Source organism: Falco naumanni, chromosome Z, assembly GCF_017639655.2.
Source record: "Falco naumanni isolate bFalNau1 chromosome Z, bFalNau1.pat, whole genome shotgun sequence".
Lineage (NCBI taxonomy): Eukaryota > Metazoa > Chordata > Aves > Falconiformes > Falconidae > Falco > Falco naumanni.
The window spans coordinates 23,189,588-23,211,945 of record NC_054080.1 but is presented as its reverse complement, the minus strand read 5'-3'; the positions used below and the strand labels follow the sequence as shown (position 1 = coordinate 23,211,945).

Below are 22,358 nucleotides of genomic sequence, written 5' to 3'. Positions count from 1 at the left end.
CTAGGTTAACGGTTGGACTCTATGATCTTAAAGGTCTTTTTCAGCCTATGAGATTCTATGATTCTCATAATTTCATACAGTGTAGACATGGCATGGGACAAACAGATGAAGGTTGCTTCAAAATACAGACTCTGAAAGTGGCAATACACAAACAGCACTGCTTTCAACAGATCTTTGTTTAAAAGCATCCCCATATTTTTCCCCAGTAATGGCTAAGCTGGTAGGCACCATGCTGTACACTAACAGGAATACCAAAAGCCCAAAAGCAAGGAAGAACTATTCTTATATGCTCCTAAGACACATTCTTCCTCAATGTAATTTACAAACAACAAAAGAATTCTGACATCAACTTAAGAAATAAAAATATTTAAAAAAGACTCACCTCAATTTACCTTTAATCAACTTGGCTTCTAAATATGTCTATCACTGCCAAAGGCCTAAATCAACTTGTTGAATTTCTGGAGCAAGAACCCCAGAGGCACACTTAACTGCCCACCACTGAAATAAAGTATCAAGCCCACCGACATTCAATAGGCTTGACAACTAAACCTGCAAGCAAACTTGCCTATCCAACAGAAACTAATTTAAATTTAAGACATTTGCAGGTCTAATGTGCCACAATAAATTCTACTATTAATCAACAGTAAAGTGCTGAATTATATTAAATACCTGATTCACACTCAGATTTAACATTGTTTAGATTTCTTATCAATTCAAAAGAGCCCTTTCTGTTGTAAAAGCTAAGCTGTTGTGCAAATATTATAAAAATAGGTACTTTAATTAGGAGCTACATACACAACAGAACTTCTGCTTTCTTGTTAAGTACAGCTGACGGCATAGTAGAGATATAAAGTCCATGCAAGTATTTAAAAAGATACATAAAATGAAGAAAAAAGGACACTGCTAGAGAACTTCCAATACCCTGGCAAACAGCCACTTACTATATTAGATGATGTCTAGATCTGGACTGATAAGCATCATGCCATCAACATGCTTTATTTTCTTTTGCAGCTAAAGTTGATTTGTAAATTTTAAACTACAGCATACATTTGACTTATTTCTCTTTAAAGTGTATCATTAAGTTCAAGGTTAAACTCTGAGCAAACTTCACATCTAGTCACATAACCAGCACAAACAAGACATCAGTGCAAAGGGGAAGGTGTCAGTCATACACAATGAGGACTCTTCCCTAACTGCACAATGCAGTAAAACAATTTTCAGATTTAAACTTTAAGTGGACTACAATGAGAAAAAGCAAGATTTTTCTTCTCCCAAATTTAGCACAAGTTTCCAAAGATCAAAAGGAAAGCAACCTCAGTTACAGCAGTCAAAAAAGTCAAACCCAAGTCTGGAGAGCTGGTAAGTAAACTCCAAAATTAATCATGCTATGAAGACAGCATTCTCAAGAGAGCTCCAAACAAACTGCAAAACAAAATTGGCATTTAAGTTGAAATTGGCCAAGTGCTGCATAGAAATATGCTCACACACAACAGTCATGTTCCTCTATGCACTATAGAGAAGATAAAAGCACTTATGGTAGTTGCAAATGTTAACAAGTCCATACAACTTGTACAATTTAGCAATGAGTCCATAGAAAAAGAATACAGGAAGAGTAGAAATGCTCAAGCAAAACCAAAAGAAGATGACCCTTCAACTGTATAAAATCCACATAACAGTTATAGCAAAAAGACATCAGTGGAAGATATTCAACCCAGTTCCAAACACCCAACAGGCAAGTAAAACCAGAATAGACAAGCCTTTGGCAGACAATTTTAAAGAGTCTAGATGTGGCATTACATATCTAAATAATCCACAAAATATATTATATGGCATGTTCATATTAAATACTGGGTAACCAACTCTGCAGATCTGATGCTAACAATACTTTAGCCAATGACAGCACGATGGAGCAAGCTAAGGGAACGCTGGTGTATCACAACAGTGCTCAAGGAAAATATCTTCACCAAGTCGTGTTTCAAAATCAGTACTCTGGGACTCCATGCTATCACCTATGGAGCAAAACAAAGTTCTCTAGTTTCTCAGGGATGTGCCCTGCATAGTATATATTATGATTCACTATTACACGAGCAGCAAGACACTGCAATGTAGTATGATTTATGGGCTGGATTAAATTTTTTGCTATTTCCTTCTCATCCAGCAAATCACTAGCAGTTTGTTTATGCAAGTTTGTGGCATCAAAGTGTGAACCTGACTTGATAAGAAGATTCATGATGTCTGGATGGTTGTTCAGCGCAGCAATGTGTAACGGACTGTTGTTATCTGAGTCTCTGACATTCACATCAGCACCACATTCTACCAGGATAGCAGTAACTTGTAGAGAGGGGAATTTACAAACTGGGTAGCGACCCACACATGTAGTGTTATTATCAACAGCAAGGTGAAGTGGACTGAAGTTATTCTTCCCTCTGGGCTGAAGCTTAAGAAACTTGTAAATAGTCTGTTTCTTAAAATGCTCCTGTTCTGAGCTGCAAGGTACTTTCTCCAACAAGCAAATTAAATGCAAAATGATGGAAAGGGCTTTGTTCAGCTGTATCGGATCAGGGGGACACTGGGTTTGTTTCATGGCCCGTTCTATTTCAAGCACACTTTTGCACAGTATACCCATGAGATCATCAAATGTGACAGTAGTGCCTAGCAGGCCTTTTGCCCTATCTTGTAGCATGAAGGAGAAAAGTTCAGCAAATGACAGTAAACTGCTGGCTGTCATAGGGCTCAGTGGATCAAGATTGTTCTGCTGCATGTCCAAAGCATATTTCCATAAATTGATGCAACGCTTGAAGTTTCCAGAGTCTGCATAGACAGCACCTCTGTATCTAATATAATAGGATGTATCTGGGTGAGAAGGGCCAAGAATACGTTCTCTAATTAATAGCGCTTGCATTCTCATTTCATCAGGGTCTGCAATGAGATTTTCTAGCTCTTGTGAGCTGTTTACCTCTTTAGCATAATCGTATGCCATAATTAGCGTTTGTGGCACAGGTTTGCTCAGGATATTAGTCCTATCACTGTATCTCATTTCCATAGCTCGCTTCCAGTACTTCAAGGCGCCAAGCAGATCTCTCTTCTTGTCCACGAACGTTGCTCCTAGAAGCTCCAGAGCATTTATGCGTTCAGCCTTACTGGTTTGTACATGCTGTGTCAGAAAGTCCACAATATTTGTGTGGCCTGTCACACTAGCTGACATAAGGGGAGTCATTCCATAACCGTCCTTTTCCATTTTAGCACAGTACTTGAGAAGCATCTTCATGATCTCCAGACTTCCAGATTCCGCACAGTCATGTAACGCAGTGTTTCCTGCAAAAGAAGAAACACCATTATGTGAATCATAGTTGAACTGTAGTCCAAACCCCACTAATAGTTAAGAAAAATCAGTTTAAAATACTTTTTTAAAAAGCTAAACATTAATAGTTAAAAAAATAGCTGTTTTGACATCTAGAGACTATGAAAGGCCAAGTAAAACATTAAAGATCTGATTGAATATCAAGGCTGCCAGGCAGTTATACAAACAAAACTGCTCGATCTTATTGCCTGAAGGAATTAAACAGGTTTTAAGGACCCTTTTTGTCTCATTATTAAAAAAGATCAGAATTAAAATTGAATTCTCCACTACATAGAAGTGCAGGAGCAGGCAATTCCATTATGTTAAATGTCAAGCAAACAGCAGAAGACCAGCCTGGCTAAACAGGGAACTACTTGTGGAGCTGTGCCAGGGGAGGTTTAGACTGGACATTAGGAAGCATTTCTTTACTAAGAGGGTGGTCAAACTCCAGACCCGGCTTCCTAGAGAGGTGGTTGATGCCCCCAAGCCTGTCAGTGTTTAAGAGTCATTTGGACAATGCCCTGGATAACATGCTTTAATTTCTGGTCAGCTGTAAAGCGATCAGACAGTTCGACTAGATGATCATTGTAGGTACCTTCCAACGGAACTACTCTATTCTGTAAGGGATTTTCTATTTGCTTTCAAGTAGCAAACAGAAACTTAAGCTTGCTATCTCCAAGTTGTTTCACTTTTTCCTTCTTCCCTTGTCAGATTTCCCTTTCTCTCAATCTCCGCCAGCGACTAAAAAGTAATGAGACCTGTACGAAAATTAAAGCTGGGCCAACTCAACATTGGCTTTGTTTGCCTCTACACTGTATCTCTTCCTCTCTCCATGTGCCAAACAGGTGACATATATGTTTTGAAGCAATTAACTGTGGAACACAGTTATTTCCAATACAATGGAAAATAAAATCACCACAACAGGCCCTTCATCTCAGCTGGGGCCTTTTGAGACTGCCAGTATATTCTGAGGAAGGTGGATATCTTAATGTTTTCTTAGGTCTTTATCCTGAAGTTGCTCAGTAATCCCTCTGCTCCTCCAGTTAGGATTCCCAAAGCCAAGAAGAAAAACATAACTTCCGACAAACAACACACAGCCATCTATCTTAAGTGTCTTATCATTCACATTCACATTATTTCTCATTAGCGTGAGAATTCACAGTCTTTTATTTAAAGGCATTCTAGTTCTAACACCATGTAAGGAAATTTCTAGTAAGCACTAGTGCCACCTGTTTGAAAACCCTATTCACAAAAAATTAGACAGCAAGCACTGGACACAACAGCTAAATATTTAACTATTAGGTTTCAACTAGGTGAAAATTTTGCTTAACTTCAAACATAAGTACTTCTCTGGAGAAGGAGACAAATGCTTCTGGTTGCCTCCCAACATAGTCGCTTATGCTGTTGACTGCTTTTAAAATGACACAGTTTATAACTACCTTGCTCTTTATATTATACATACTACAGATTCAAGTATAGTAACTTTTCAGCCTCCCACTAAATGAATATGTAACTAACAGAATGCTCATGTAAAAATTCTGGCTCTGAGATTTCTTACATCTTTAGAGCTGCAAATTCCAACTAACTGCCCATGAGATCATCAGCTTCTGTTGCACTTCAGCGAGTTTCCACATTCACAAATGAGACCTCCTTTTCTAAGTGTTCTCTGCCCAGTCATAGTCATCAGATTTGGTTTCTAGAATTTGAGAAGTTTCAGAAAACTTCTCTAATTTGCAATTTTTTAGGCTTTTTTCTTATTGCCAACAAGACAGCAATTAACAGTGTGCTTTGCTGTTGTATTACTAGTTTTTAACAGAACTACAGTGGGTAAGGAGACAGCAGTAGTCTTGAAACCTTCAGCTCATATTTGGGTTAAGCATGTATTTATATAATTTACTGATCTAAACAGTTTCTATTTATATTCACACACTCCGATTTTTTTTCCAGGCTCTGATCTCTAGAAAATGCAATTCACTCTTTATACTACAGTACTTAGCTAATCAAACTCAAACCAAAAGCACGACCAAGATCTGTCTTAAAAGCTGAACACTGTATAGAAACAAATTAAAACTAAAATGGAGGTAAAGTCTTTCTGCTATTATGTTCTTTCTGTTGAGAATGCGTTGTTTACCCTGTCTTAAATATATATATACACATGTACTAACTTTGAATGTTTTGCTTTTGAATTTATCATATGCACACGTCTATAAGGAAAAAGATTCATACTTATTAAATGCAGTTCAGAAATAGAAAATTTGTTCCATTTTCATTTCAATTATAAGACCTTAATGTAGTTCCCTACAAATAATTTTCATATCATCTAGCTTTTACATTTGTGACTTCATATCACACATCTTCCTTCTAACAAGACACAGTAAGAGGTTAAAGTTGAAGAAAAAACACAAAAGTAACATTCAGAAATATCTGGTCAAGCCATAATGACTGTCCTCTAAATTCAATACCCACTTGTTGCCAGCAAAACCAGACACCTCAGATCTACAACGTAGACCTCTATTCGGTGTTTTGAATTAGCAGATTATCATGCAGTAGCTTGCTTTTATCTTCTGTTGACAAGCCATCAAGCCAAGAAAATGTTCATCCAATGCTTTTGCAAGTTTTGGTATGCAGAAGAAGTGGTATATAGAGACTCAAGGTCTGTTTGGATGAAAATTTTCTAATGGACACTGGGTATTTTGCCTTAGGTTCCCCACTAGTATTCCAAACAGCCTCTGTTAGCTGTTTCTCTTCATATCTCTCACTTCTCAAAACTTTACATGTAAATTGGTCTGCTGCTTCTTCCTCAAACTTGTTTGTTCTCTCAAACTGAAGAGCTCAGAGCACATTTCAAGGCCTCTTTGTTGCTTTCAATTCCAGCAACCACAAGAACAGCGCTAAAGAGGAATGGCAGTTATTCAGGACAGACTGAGTCTCAATCCAGACTCAGCAGATACTAAGACTTAGCTGACACACTAATCAAATTCATATAAAAGATGCGTAAAAAGTTATTTTCAAAAGCTTATGACTCAAGTTTAACATGATTTTGCAATTATAGCAGAGCTAGGAACATATTCTGTCCCCCCAGCCAGTATTTTGAGTGCAAGTTCCAAACATTAAAAAAAACCAAAACCCCACAGAAAATATCAGATTGTTTCATGAACAAACAGTGAACTTAACTTGGAAAATATTCTTTCCCTGAAACATTTTGGAATAGTGGCCAGTGATTTTATTATCATTTCCTAACAAGTAAGCTGAAGAGGACACTCCAACACAAAGTGGCACTTGAAATTGTCTGTTAGATTAAGATTCACAAAGCTAAACCCATTTCTTACAATGACAAGTGATCTTCAATCTTTGATACCTTAGGCAATTTTTATCACTCATAGAGAGCGTTAAGTCAGTTATAGGTCTGGCCACACTACAGTCTTTAGCACGAGCAACAAAATCTCCAAGCACATAAACGGAGATTCAATCAAATTTAGGTGGGTTAAGTCAGGCAAATTTGACATGCATAGTTTACCAGCTGTAATCCCCTCTTGTCCTTACCACACTGCAGACCAGAACACTGTTGATACTTCAGTATTGAGGGGTGTGAGACCCTTAAACTCCTAAAATGGGAAGATGTCAAACGCAGACAAATACACAAACTCACCAGCACACATATACTGTAAGAATGCTTATTATGCTGGAGAAAGCCTAGTTAAAACGCAGCTACAGCATTCAATTCAGAACTAAAGACTGGCAGGTTCCTCACACCACCTGCACTTCCACACTCAGTGATAAAGACAAAACCAGATGCATCGGGGTGTTGGCTGAGCCACCAATTAACACAGCCGTTTCAGGGTGCATTCAAGTCCATACACCACTTCTCTCAACAGAGCTCTGAAACATTGGAACAGGCACCTGTTTTCTACCTTCAAATTAATATTTTTTTAAGATATTTAAAAACTTGTAACATAAAAGCATCTTAAAGATAAGTGAAAAGGTACTAATAACACCACTGTTCTTAATATTGCTTCACAACTATTAGTATACATCTTGCTGGTTTTAACAATACAATCAATGGCAGCTATTCATATTACACACCGTAGATCCATTGCCATATAATGCTGCTCTTGACACTCTTTTATCAATTGCCAGGCATACATGCTATGACACATTAATACTGGAAAAATCCACACAAATTAAACTTGGCCATTGCCTGGGTAACTTCAGGTCCAATTCAACAATCTGTATGTCGTTAATTTACAACGCAGCTATGCAGAACATGTGGAAATACACTCAAAGCATCAAGGAATTTCACTACTCTGCCCAACTGGATGTCCTTGATTTAAAAAAAAAAAATCAACACTTTTTTTATTCTTAATACAATTACTGACATAAGCTGTGAGTAACAGCTGTTTAAGCATATCAAAAGTAGCATTTTTAAGCTATTTACATTGTAGTAACCCTTGGAGTTAAAATAACTATAATTATTTTAAGCCACGTACAAACTAATAAAAGAAGGCCAGCACCGCTATTTTTTAGTGGCTGCACCTTATTTAAGTTTGACTGGATGGTACAGGTACAGCAGTGGAAATGATACATCGTAAAAAAGCCCAAGTTTCCAGAAAAGTGGGCAGAGGAAGACAGTTGAGAGCTGCCAACTTAGAAAACATAAACCCCAGCCTTAAGAAATAACAAGATTACCATCCATCTATATCTAGCAAGTATCAAGTCTTAAAATTTGAGGAAGAACTTGAAAGAAAACATGCTAGTGGCCATTATACCTAATTCAAAGACTACGTTCCATATACTAGCCATGAATTGAACAGTTCAAGGAAGTATAGCAAATCAATCATTATTCTGTGAATTAATTCATCCAATTGAAAAACACTGTATTGTCTATAGTGACAGGAATAAACAGTGGCTGAACACAATTTAGTAGTTAATCATATTTTTGTAACAAAAACAAACATTGTATCTACTACTATATTAAAAAGGGAAAAGGCTAGAAATGTAAAATTTGAAAGTCATTCTCCTTGATAAGCAGTTTTCCAGGGCACACATAGGAAGATGTTGGTCAAATTCAAATATTTTTTTAAAGGTGTGTATTATTATTTCAAAATAGGTTTCATTTAATTTTCTTAATGTATTTTCAATTTTAAAATGATCTGCAGTAATTCAATCATATATAGAAGATAGCTAATATTACAACAACATGAAAAGCTCTTGCACAGAAACAAAATTGGACTGGGAGTGTTTTGGTAGTCACAGTACTTCTTTGTTAGAAAATAGGTACCACTACACCATACTGCTAGTACTACTTACAAATAGGTTCCATCTGTATAAAACTTTACTATTCATGTTACCTAATAACTTCCTTTAATTAAAAGCAGCAACAAAGAAATGGAATAATTCCACCTCCAGTCCTTCCAAAACTTGCAAAAATGAATTAAAGATAAAGGTATGTTCAGTTGATGCAGGAGCATCATGTTTTATTCGTTTGTTACAGTCCTTCTTTAAAATGGCATGCACACTACACAAACACTTCATGTATCACAGAACTAATTCTTCATCCAGTGCTACTAAAAGCTTATCAGAGTGGGGGTCAGGCATTCAAATTCATAACGAGGCCATGATTTCCTATGTCAAAAGCAAATAATTACTAAAATAGACTGGTAGCTTGTGACATGGGTATGAAAGAAAATGAAGCAATGACACAGAAAGTGGTTTGAATTGCAACCAATTAAGTACATCCACTTCCTAACACTTTCAAAATGCTTGATCAAATTTCTGGGTAGTAGAAAAAGAAAGAGAAAAAACACTAATTTAAATTACTGACTTGTATGCAAAAGTAACCCCATGTATATATTTATCCTGGTTCCAGCTGGGGTGCAGTTAACTTCCTTCTCCGCAGCGGGTGCAGCTGTGCTGTGGCTGTGCTGTGCGAGCAATGCTGACAGCACACGGGTGGGTTTGGCTGTGCCCGGGTGGTGTCTATACTCAGTCAGGGACTTCTCAGGGTCTCAGGCCCGGCCAGCGAGAGGGCTGGGGGGGCACGGGGAGCTGGGAGGGGACACAGCCGGGACAGCTGGCCCGAACTACCCAAAGGGATATTCCACACCATGGGGCGTCATGCTGAGTATATAAACTGGGGGAAGAAGCAGGAAGGGGGGGCCTTCCAGAGTGATGGCGTTTGTCTTCCCAAGTAACCATTCTGTGTGATGGAGCCCGGCTTCCCTGGGGATGGCTGAGCACCTGCCTGCCCGTGGGAAGCGGTGAATTAATTCCCTGTTTTGCTTTGCTTGCGTGCACGGCTTTGGCATTACTTATTAAACTACCTTTATCTCAACCCTTAAGTTTTCTCAATTTTACTCTTCTGGTCCTCTCCCCCATCCCACTGTAGGGGGAGGCAAGCAGCTGCACGAGGCTCAGTCGCTAGCCAGAGTTAACCATGACAATATTTTTGCAGCCTTATAAATTAAATCAATCACTTTTATAAAGTGAATTTGTTCAGGTAGCATTTACTTTTTTTTTTCCTAACAGAGCAGTAAGTAATTAATTCTTCCTGGTTTTACTTTTTTTTAAAAAAAAAAAAAAAGAAGTTATAGCTACATATATACAAACATGGAAAGTACACAAGAAAAATGTTACACATCCCTATTTCATATGCATAACAAAAAAACCCAAACCTAAAGGTATGTCTTCCCTTTAAGAAGAAATCAAGTAAAAATTGCAAAGAGCTGATAATCGCAACAACTTTTAGTCTAGTTTCCATATACTATAAAGAAATAATCACTCTTTTGCTCAAAGTACTTCACAAAAACTTGCATTATCAATTACCAATATGAAGCATGCTGTTAATTTAATTTCAATATAAGCTCCCTTTTAACTGAAATTCAAGAATTTATTCCTTTAAACTGTATCTTCCTTATTCTATGCAGGCATTCCTATGGAAGTTGTTTCCACATAGCATCACACACAAAGTATCTACAAAATGCAGTGCACTGCCCATGTAATACCAACCGAAAAAAGGAGACACACACACCACACCCCCCAAAAGAAAATACACAGAATACTTTTGGAGTAAGGGTTTATAAACAGAGAACAACAGAGAGGAAAGAGGGGAACGCATGGGGAGAGGGGGGCAAGAGCAGGGGCAGTGGGAAGGAAAAAAAGAGGAGCTTTCCAATTTTGTTTTTTATACCACTCCCCCTCTAAATGAATCTTGGCAAGCAGACAAGACAAACAACCTCAGAAGAGAACAAACCTGTCAGACTCCTTAATGTTTACTGCAAGAGAAAATTAATGATTTTTAACATATAGTAAACCACATACAGCAAAGAGTGTGAATCTCTCTAATCCCCCTGCTTCTGAGTCTGCCAATTCTGCAAAAGATTCGCCCTCGCCGCCCCGGTCCTTACCAGCAGGTTTGAGTGTTACACTTTCCAGCACCTGGATAAATAACAATACTGAAATAGCATGAGTCCTTGATATAGTATTACTGTACGTATAACTTTGATACAGTACCGATAGAGACTGAGGCCTGTATGCCTCTATAGTTTCCAAAATGAGGAAGCAAATTCAACAAGCCTGGTCCTCCACATTATTTTACAAAGGTATTCTAATCAGTACTGTGCCAGTGGAATTTAAGAATAAAATATTCAATCACAGTTTTCATTTGCATTTTCAAAATACCTAAGTCCCTCCAACTGCCACAGTACTATGGAGGATCATAAACAACAAAGAATCAGGGCTTGCAACCAGACATCACTGTGCAGATCTTGAACACCTAAAAGGTCCAGCAGTTCTTAGGAAATTTTCTAATACTCAGGAGGAGAAAAATTAGTCTTTTGGCTACCAGATGAATCTGCTAACTACAGAAGAGGAACAGAGTTAGTGAAGACCACAAATATCACCTTGAAGGGAAAAGGACCACATACCAAGCAGCTGAGCAATGGAAATACTTACAAGTCATGTTCAGAAAAAGTATCTGCCTTTCAAGCAGATACGTTTGAAAACAGTCCTTATTCCCTGTATCATTATGTTCAGACCACCCTGGCTATCAGCACCTGTGTACTTAACCTATAATTTAACTCACTAATTGCAGAAAGGCAGGGAATGAATCTCCATTATTGCAGCAAGGCTGGTGGAGGAAGATAAAGTGTAACACAAATTAACAAAGTACGCATTATGAATTTTCAAAATGCAAGATACAAGTGTCCTGTCTGGAGTTAGAACAGATGTATAAGATCCCTTTAAAATTATTTTGCATGCAGATCATTTTATTGGAGCAATTATATGAAATATTTTCTTTCAAATATAAAATCCAACAAACACAGCCCAGGTATATCCCCAAGAGAGCCCAAATCTCTAATTTGAAGGCCCCAGAGACTGCTGCCACTTGAATTACATGAAGCGCTTCCCTCCCTACACACAGCAGCCAAACCAAGACTGTGCACAGAAACACACCAGTGAAAACCCGTATTCAAGATTCCAGCAGTCTGTTCTGAATGTGATGAAGGAGCACTCTAACAGATCACTGGCAGGCTTTGCAATGCAGCAGAACAGAAAACTGCATTCAGCTGACACACAGAAATCCTCCTCACCCAGCATAAGGGTAGGTCTGTGCTTCACTTCAGACTTAGTTCTAGGGTTCTACCTCTTCCTGAAAAAGCTTCTGCTACTCTAGCATTATCTACACTGCTCCCCCTTTTAAAAGCAGTATAAAACCCTTTAAGGTCTTTAAGTTTAAATGGGGGGGGGGGGGGGGGGGGGGCGGCGGGGGGGCGCATTCAAAAAAACCCAAAACAAAAAAAATACCCCAACTTGCCATTCAAGACTTATACCAGTGAAAGTTAATAAGTGTTGTTATTTTTAATCTGCAACTTTTTTAAACTACGAGTAACATACTGGAGAAGCCTCTGAATTAGGAAGACAGTGGTCCATTAACTCACTTTGCAAGTATTGCTTTGGCTGCTTTTTGCCTTTCTTAAAGAAAAAAAGAAAAAACAGAAAAGACAAAACTCTACAGAGATCTTTGCTGTTTTCCACAATTCTGAGAGAAAAAAAACTCACCCTTCTTACCTCAGGCATCAGTTTTTCCCCTCACTAACACTGGTCATAACCTAAAACATTCTTTAAAAAAAAAAATCCTTGGTTTACATATCTGTTCCCTACGAGCTTCATAAAAGTTTGGGGAAACTGTGGAGGTTCAGATCAGCAAAACAGTAGAAACAAAGACAACTAAAGGCTTGTACTTTAAATTCAGAACCATTGGCCATCTTTCACAGTATAGCACCAAACACTACTTCTTTGTCACCCTCTCCAGCAAGACAATGCCAGAACTACACCTTACCTCGACGTAGCACCTAATCTGACTCAGACTCTGAAGTCTTTAACATCTGAATCGTTTCCCAGCTGTACTTTTGTACTTTCACAACGTCTTGCAAGAACCTCCGCATTCTGAATTTCCATAGTCCAAAACACAGTTGCAGGATTCTGCTTGTATTTCAGAAGCAGGATTTCACCACGTGTTTTCACTCGCTCTTTTATACTCTGCCTCCATTGTCACCCAGACGTTTAGATGCCTGTGAACTTACCTATTTTCTCATCTCAAAATATTTGGATTTTCCCCTGGAACTGTCAATATTTTAAAATTTTTCATATCTTTCCCAGCTCTAGATTTTCCTGGGTTTTAAAACAATTAAGTTCTACCTTGCAATATGAAAATCCAGTAGAAAACCACAAGGAATAATTCAAGTAATTCTGCCCTCACCCTGGTTTTAAGGATAAAATCTGGGAAAGAATCTATAGTAATCTCCCGCAACAGCATTGCTACTGAAGTTACATAGTTTTGTTCTTATAAGGAGAGTTGTAACTTTAAATGCAGCAACATTTACAGTAGCTAAAGCTTTTAATTTTTCCACAGATAGGCTTCTGCATACATGGCCCAGGAAGGTGCCTGTCTGAAAAGAATTCAGACGTAAGGATAGCAACAACTTCTACTACCCCAGAGCACAGCACACAGGTTCTCTGTATCTCCTTACTACAAGTGCAGACACATTGTCAACTGTTTAGTACACAGCAGGGAGGAGCAGAAACTGAAAGTAATACACAGAGACTTTCAAGTGGAACATGACAACGTAAAATAAATCCTTTTGGAAATACTAATTTTGAAATTAATAGGCGCTAAGCATTCTTGCAAAACAAAGCTGAGAAGGTTAGTTATTGAGCCTCAGCCACTGCAATACCCATACTGTTGCAATACTTAGGGCTATCAGTTTTGTTCAGTTCTGCCTTTCCATAGCTTTCGCTTTCAGGGTTTATAGTACTTTCTTTCTCTGTTCGGAGATCAGGCTGCTTTAAGACGTCAAAAATAAAAAGTATGCTTGTGTCATATCAGAGGGGATTTCCACACACAAAAATGTATTCCACATACTTGACCAATAGATGCCTATTACGTACACATATGTTTGTAAACATAGCAGATCAAAGCAAAAATTGAGTTGTAATGAGCTAAAACTTATGCAATCCAACATTTTTTTACATTCAGTTTAAGTAAGGATCAGTTATACCATACAAACCTTTGCTCATGTGCCTAGTTGTGAGTCACACAAAGTAAAGCAAGCAGAGAGAGGAAGGAATTAAGGTAAGAGAGAAACAGAATACTGAGAAAATCCGCAGGAGTGTATGGCTGCCAGTCAGCCATTTAAACAAAGACAAACAATACTAATGCACTAGTAAACTGAACACTAAGGACCAGTAAACCCTACTCCACCAACACAAACTTGAGGGAGTGGGGATGCGGGCAGTGTGGGAAGCTGAGATGTATCTTTTTCCCTGTTACATCACAGAATTAACAGCACTGCACTGTTCATACCAATCACATAAAGGGATAGGTTTAAAACTAAGGAGCACTTTATATTTAGCTTGTTATTCCAAGAACCCTGTCTAGAAAAATGACATTTTTATCCTATCACAAGTCCATGATGATTCACAAGCAACCTTAAATCGTTACAAAGGAAGATTTATTTTGCTCTGCCCACCTCTATGACAAATCTGTGGTTTAGCTTTCTTTACATTAAACCCACATATCTGCATGATTTGCTGAAAAAAGGCATATTTAACTAAACAGCTTCTCCAAAGATTACTCTCATATCTGGCATTTACCAGTATCATACAATAATCTAGATACAAAGTATACTTTAACAGAAATAATTGCAAGGTAAGTACACTGTTACAAATGTGATTGGCCTGAAACAGGCAATGGAAGTATTAGGCTACAAAAAGTTTATTAGCACATCAGTAATATTTTTGTATGTGTGTATATATAAAAATATATAAAATAAGATGCTGAAAACCAATCCTGGCTCACTAAACTACAAATTAACCCTAACCTGCAATAATTGGCATGCTTTTCAGGTAAATATCACACCCACATACAAGTTTAAGATGTAATAAAAAAACCTGTTGTTAAGAAAAAGGTCCACATAATTACGGTCATAGCAAAAACAACAATCTTCACTTTGAATGATAACGCCAGGGTAATTGTAAACAGGAGCAAAGAGATGACGTTTGTGATCTGTGCAGTTCTTCTGTTGATATCACAGTCACCTGTAACTTCATTTCTTTAATCCTAATAATGTTTTTGTTTACTAACACTGAAAAAAGTTCCAAAATCATTCAACAATTCAGAGGGAGAGGAGAGTAAAAAGCAAAGTGGTTATTTATTTCCAACATAGAAAATTTTTCTCCTCTATACATCTTTCCTTGTACTAGCATTGACACAAGTTTTATGTGCAGTGTATTTGGTTTGTTTAGAAACTGTGTGAAAAACAAGAATATATGCTCATATGTATTTGAGTATGTTGCTACACCAGCCTACTACAAGGAAGAGTTCTTACCAAGTGTATTTTTTCACATTCTTAAATATGACACTTCATATGACTGAGTCTTTTTAAGAATTAGGGGCTTAAGATTAAAATTTATCAATTTAGAATAAAATTATACAACCCACGTTAACAAAGGAACACATTGGGAGAAAAAACACAGTAAAAACATAGCTATACACCTTTTTTTTTTCTCATCCACTTTAAAAGACTAGAATATTATTTTTGGATGTCAGCCTCGTAAAGGTAAATGAGTAACTTTACTCGTATTTACAAGGAAAGTAAAAAAATTAAACTTACCTTTAACACTTTTTCTGTTGACATCAGCTCCTTTTTCAAGTAAATACTGAGCAATGTCTTTGTGGCCTTTGTAACATGAGATCATCAAGCATGTATGCCCATGACGGTTTGATACTTCCAGGTCTGCTTTGTGCTCCACAAGGTACTTCACTATTTCCAGATGACCATCAAAACAGGCAGCTCTAAGCGGTGTTGAATTTGTCAGAGTTGTATTGTTGACAGATGCACCATGATCTAAGAGACACTGAACCACCTTCAAGTGGCCAGCTGCTGATGCTGCCCATAACGGCGGAGCCCCCTCAATGGTCTCACCATCAAAATTCACCGAACCACCAACTTCTATTGACGCAGAGCAATGGTCCAACAAGTATTCAACCATGTCAAGGTGACCATAACGGGCTGCCATCAGAAGTGGTGTGGCACCATTGGTTTTCTCTGACATCAGTAGGGCTACCTCTTCTCTTGTTTTGCTTGCCAGTAACTTCAAAAGGAGCTGCAGCTTGCCAGCACGAGCTGCATTGAACACTGCTGTCTTTAGATCCATTTAGTCTGTACCTCTCTGCTTCTTGAAGGATACACGCCTGCCTTTTTCACAGACAAAAGCTTACTGGAAACACACAGCCCAAACAGAATGTCCCCAGCTTCTTCTCAGATCAGTTTCATCTAGATGGGACAACATGAAGACTCTCAACAGGGTCCTGAGAAAGCACCAGCTGTGCTTGTTACAGATCTGCAAGAGAAATAATTCTGGATTTTTTCACCTCCTACTTCTCGAACAAGTAACCGCAGTTGTATTTTTCTACAGCGACACCCCAACAACTCGCTGCAGTGGTGCGGCAACGTCCAGCTGCCGTCCTTGGGACCTCCCGGGCCGCGCGGTGCCCCCTCAGGAAAGCTGCTGGAGGGGAGGGGGCTGATCCTAGCAGCGTATTATCCGCAGCAGCTGCGGAAAAACCCTCTTCGCCCTTACAGCGTGACGAGCCGTATCCCGACCTGTTCTGAGGCGCAGCCGAAGGAACGCGCCCTCCGCTCCCCCGCCGGAGCCCCGCAGACACGCACCCCGCGGGGCAACGCCAGCCAGGGAGAGCGACGCACGCCCCGGCCGCCGGGCTTTGGCCGGGTCTCAGGAGGCAAGGGCAGCCCGAGCCTGCCCCTTCCCTCACGACCACCCTCAGCCCGCCCTGAGGGCCGCCGGCCCGCTTCAAAGCGAGCGAGCCCCCTCCCCCACCCTCCCTCCCCTCAGGGCCCCAAACCCGCTCCCGGCTCCCTCACGGCCCGCCTCGGCCACCGCGCCCGCCCGAAGCCGGCCAGAGAGGGCCTCCGGTCTGCGGGTTACCTTCCCGGGGCGCTGTCGGCCCCCTATCGCCGCATCCAGCCTCACAGGGAAACACCGGCCGCTACGCGCCGAGCTCCCTCCAACACCGGCCCGGCGCCTGCAGCGCGGCGAGGCGCAGCCGCCTAAGAGCGGCCGGGACCAATCAGAAAAGGGCGTGCAGGGCCGCCAGCCACTGGCAGCGGGGCTGGGGGCGGGACTACGCCGCCGCTCAAGGGCAGCGGACAGCACGGCGGGCGGCCGCTAGGGGGCGCGCCAGGGCGCCCCACGCGCCGCACCCCGACGGCGGGGCTGGGGCTTGCTGGGGGCGTCGGAGCTGGCCGGGCTCTGCCCCACGGCGGGGGGCAGCTCAGCCCCGCGGGGTAAAAGATGCCATATACGTATGCCTCATGAAGTAATAAATTTTGAGTGAAATGTCTGCTGTTTGCAGCGCAGGGGATGCTCGGGCTCTGGGCAGCGTCGCTGTCTGGCATAAAATTTGCAACGTTGCCGTGGCTTGCTATGGACTTAGCATGTAACATTTGTTTTATTCCTATAATAATGAAAAGGGGAAAAGATCTTGCAAAAGCTGCACCTGAGCAAGGGAATGTAACTTCTGTCCCAATCAAGTATGTTATCTGCCAGCCACAGAAAGGAGGGATGGATGCCATACGCGGAAACAAACTTGGAGAAGACCCATGGGCATTAAAGGGCAGTAATTTGGGCATCAATTTGCAATACAATCTAGCAGCCTCTCCTCCATACTCGCAAAAAAATGGGAAAAAAAAAAAAAAAAGAAAAGAAAAAAAAAGGGGGGCGAAAGGGAAAAAAAAGAAAAAACACAAAGCAGCTCCATTTGAAATTTTGTGTACAGAAGCAATATATCACAGCCTGGGCTGCTGTTTGCCCCTTTGTCCCTGTGCCAGCAAGGCAGTACAAAGGCTGCTGACTGGTTTGTCTGCAGATCTCAGAGCCAGAAAGATAAAAATGACAGGGATACAGAGAAGAGCAATCAAAATTATTTAGGATCTGGTGGTTAATTTATGGAGAGAGATTAAAAGATGTAACTGTGTGTAAATGCTAAATTAGAAGTAAGTTGGGTTAAGAAGAGTAGTTTTTCAAGACACGTGAGGGAAGTGGAGAATTATGTGAAGAGTTTTACAAGCTTTAGTCAACAGCAATTGGGAAGAAAATGAAGGAAAGCCCATGCTTAGCATCAAAAATAATATCCTGGTAGGGAGGCTGTTGTCAAGCCAGAAAAATCATTCTGAAGTCGTGGGGCCTTGTTGATAGAATCATTTGTGTCTGGGCTGTGCAGGTCATATCACATATAAACAAGGTACTGTAGGGAACAGTTCTGTGCTGGAGGGAACACGGAGGTGGTGACCTGACAGACCTTTCCCCTTCAGTCCCTGGAGTCTTCTGGGCGGGCAGTACACAGTGCAAGCAGCACTGGTGGATGTGCAAACTGCAGGGCTTCATGGTCGCTTGTAAAGTGGTGGATGGAGCAGTGCTTCTACAGATGTCAAATCTGCATGTCCCCACACCCTCCTGGCTCTGAATCAGGCCAAGGTCCTGGGGCAGGGCCCACGGGAGGAAAGGTGGGCAGGCAGGCCAGCGGGGAATGGGAACGGCTTCTGCAGAGACCTCCTGCCTGGGCCATGGCAGACAATGAGCCCTGGCACGGAGCTGTGAGCTGCACTGATGGGGAGTTTGGGGACAGCCTGCCAGACCGCTGGGGTTCTTCTTTAAACAAAAACCTTTGTCCCCTGTGGCAAATATGCTTTGACATTTCAGAAATCTATCTTAAGAGTCACTAGGTGTAGGCATAAATGAATTAAGCAGAGGAATAAGCTTACAGAAAATTCTACGGGAGTTAGACTTCTGTAAGTGCCATCCTTCTCTTTCATACCTCAATACAGATATGCCTTCAACAGTTATTTAATTGTATTTATACTTTATAAAGGTCACTTTCAGTACACAAGTGGACTTAGGGAGGTCTGGCAATGTGGCTGCATCCTGCCTGCTGTTGGACGTGTCTCACTTCCATGCTGGCCCACGGAGGCAGCACTTGCTCAGCAGTACCTGGCTCCATAGGGGCACGAAGAGCCGTGGGTCCAGGCACAGCCCCAGCCAGCACTTCCCCACTGCAGTTATTTTCTGACTTCCACAATGGACCTAAGCCCTGCTTCCCAGCAGTAAGCAGCAAATATTTTGACCCAGTGTACCTAAACCACTGTGAAAAAGAAGAGATAACTCATTACTTTAAGGTTTCAACTTCAACCATTTGTAGCCAGTCAGTCTGGCACGGGACACAGTGCCAGGGGCAATTTCATCTGACTTCCCTCCCCCTTTCTTGTAGCCCCATGCCTGTGGGGAACAAGGGTGGTGTTGTCAGACTGGGATTTTTTGTGGTGCCCCTGTTGCAGCCCATGCTATTGAAAAGACCAGTTAGCCTTGATGCTTGATTGGTTTTGCTGTTTTGTTCCCCAAATAAACTCTGTTTTTGAAAGCTGTGAATAGAGAACAGTATTAAGTGGAATAATAACATTTGTTGCCATGATTTAGTTCTCACCTCAGTGTATTCTTGTCCTCACAGCTATTCAGCAGAAGGTACTTGTCACATACATCAAGGACTGAGGTGCTACCTACCTTGCAGACACCTGTGGTCTGGTGCGCAGCAGTCCTCCCCTCTGTGTCTGGGTCATGCCTCTGTGGCACTGCATCTCACAGAGCAGTGGTTTACTGCTGCATCCACAGCCCTAGTTCCAGATTGAAGAAATGTTCATTTTGTGTATAAATGGTGATACCATAAGGAAAAACACGCAGGTCACCCAACCATGCTTGATAGAGTGCTATGTCTGAAACAGTGGGAAGGTTTTCAGGACTACCATTGATAATATTTTAGGAGGCAAATTCTGTTTTCAGCAAAAGATCCGGTTGTAAAGTGCTGTATTATTTAGTTTCAGCCCTTCATGATTTAAACCTGGCTGGCAACCAAGTCCCATGCAGCAGCTCGCTCACTCCCCCCACCCGGAGGGATGGGGAGGGGAATCAGAAAGGAATGTAAAACTTAAGGGTTGAGATAAGAACAATTTAATAGGTAAAGCAAAAGCTGTGCACGCAAGCAAAGCAAAATAGGGAATTCATTCACCACTTCCCATGGGCAGGCAGGTGCTCAGCATCCCCAGGGAAGCCGGGTTCCATCCTGTGTGATGGTTACTCGGGAAGACAAACACCATAATGCCACATGTCCCCCCCTTCCTTCTTCTTCCCCCAGTTTATATACTCAGCATGACGCCCCATGGTGTGGAATATCCCTTTGGGTAGTTCGGGCCAGCTGTCCCGGCTGTGTCCCCTCCCAGCTCCCCGTGCCCCCCCAGCCCTCTGGCTGGCCGGGCCTGAGACCCTGAGAAGTCCCTGACTGAGTATAGACACCACGCAGGCACAGCCAAACCCATCAGTGCACCATGAGCATTGTTCTCACATCAAATCTAAAACACGCGCTGCACCAGCTAGTAAGAAGAAAATTAACTCTATCCCAGCTGAAACCAGGACAAGTTCTTTATCCCTGTGTCCCAAGGGACAAAGGAGGATGGTGCAGAGCTTTCTTCCTCGTTGAGGCAGGCTATGCACAGCAATAGAGCAGAGAAACCTCAACCACATCTGCACTGTTATCTTTGGCACTAGGAGCAATATATCTACATTAATATGGTAATTTCCTCAAATTTTTTATCCCACTTTTCCTCACGCACCAGCCAGTATTCACAGCATGACTATACTTCTGTTAGGCCCTGAACTAACTCAAAAAAAGTGTTGCATTTTGCAAGGTGGACATGTACTCCAGCTGCTCTCTGTAGTGTATAGTGCATGTCTTACCTAAACTGGCACCAGTTCCCTATACAGAGGTGGGAAATATAGGTGTACATGTAGGGAATATAGGCCAGGAAGGGGGTACAGGGCATAATATCAGGAAGATTCCCAGGAAGGGGGGGCAGAGCAGACGGTAAGCTGAGCAGAGAGGTTCCTAAGGCATCTGTGAGCAAATGCCAGCATGTGAGCTGAGTCCAAGTTAATAAACTGAAATAACCTGTGAAGCACAACCTGAATCCTAAGTATTCCTTGAGGTGACTTGATCACTGGGTGAGGAGGTGGTGACCACAAACTCTGGTTGTCTGCTGCCAAACTTGCTTTAGTAAAGCCCCTTCCTGGCTGCCGGTGCTTGCCCACAGCTCTGGCAGCCCAGGTGGTGGCACAGATGCCGGCAGTGATGCTACATGCAGTTATTGTCATTTGCTTTTACCCATGAATATTTATGCATTTTCATACAAAGCAGAAGAGTTTCACGAGGACTGACAGAGACTCTGGAAATATCTGCACCCAAGGGCTGTGACACCCTCTGAGGCAGCAGGAGACCCTGAACCATGTAAACAGGACAGGTGATGTGAACCTGAGCCCCAGCATCTGCTGCATCACAAAACATCCCTCTCTCCCTCAGGACAGCAAGCACCACAGGGCTTTGACACACACTACAGTTGGGGAGATAGCATGCATGAGGTATTTGCATATTTAGGCTAAGTCTCCTAAAATGTGATTGCTTACTTCAGGTGACATTACTGATCCAGATGTTCACCCTTTGGTCTAAAACCCCAGCCCTTCGCATGCAAGTCCACTGGGGGACAAGCCAGATGAAGAAGTTTCTTCTTTAACTGCTAACTCTTGCTTGTGTTGTCCTGTCACCAAAACTCTGGGAGCTGAATTCATTAGTTTTGCAAACGAATGAACTTAGTGCAACTTGGTGTTAAAACTGTGAGAGGTTATGAGCTGGCTGGGGATATGAGTCTGCAGGAACTGAGAAGTTTTGGCAGGGTTGTTAAATGCCTGCAACCTGTGAGCTTTCCTTGTCCTTCAGCACTTAACTCACAGCAACAGCTGAAACTGTCTGCAGCCCACGTGTGGACACAGATCAAGAAAGAGAAGTCTGGTCCTGGGAAGTACCTCATTTCTCAAGAGGAAGTAAGCGTGTCTGCCTATTCACCCTGGAGTGTAAGGATGACATTTTTTTTCCAGCAAAGTCAGTAAAAGTCAGTAAAAGACCTGCACATCTGAATTCACACATCCAAAGACATTCCTGTTAGCCAGTGCACAATCGTACATTGCCTCTTCAGTAACAATAGCCTGGCATTTTGGGAGAGGCTGCCCTAGGCTGCATAACAGATCTTGAGCAGTAAAACCTGTCAATTTAACATCGTAGAAATTAAACGTAACAAAAGCAGCTACCAGAGTAAAATTCTTTGCCAAAACAACATTTGCAAAATAATCTGATTCATCAGTACAGTCAACAATCGGCTAAGCTGTAGATAAAAAATGCGTCAAAAATGAGCTTACTTTTTAAAAGTGGCTCATTATACTTGACCTGTGCTGTTATTAGGTAGAGCCAGTCATGTTCATGTTGCTAGTCATGCTGGGGTTAAACTGTGCTCTGCCATGGTGTGATCCTCTACCACAAATACGTTGGGCCTACACTGTGACTTTG

The 22,358-nt window shown here is 41.4% G+C and overlaps 1 protein-coding gene across 1 annotated transcript; it reads right to left on the bottom strand.

The window, feature by feature from the left end:
- Window positions 1–758: 758 nt before the first annotated feature.
- On the bottom strand, window positions 759–16,976 carry FEM1C (fem-1 homolog C). The gene is made up of 3 exons (XM_040579959.1): window positions 16,847–16,976; window positions 15,511–16,240; window positions 759–3,315 (listed from the first exon to the last, which is right to left on the bottom strand). Exons 2-3 carry the CDS (start codon window positions 16,052–16,054, stop codon window positions 2,006–2,008), a joined length of 1,854 nt encoding a protein of 617 aa, XP_040435893.1. The 5' UTR covers window positions 16,055–16,240; window positions 16,847–16,976; the 3' UTR covers window positions 759–2,005.
- Window positions 16,977–22,358: the final 5,382 nt, after the last annotated feature.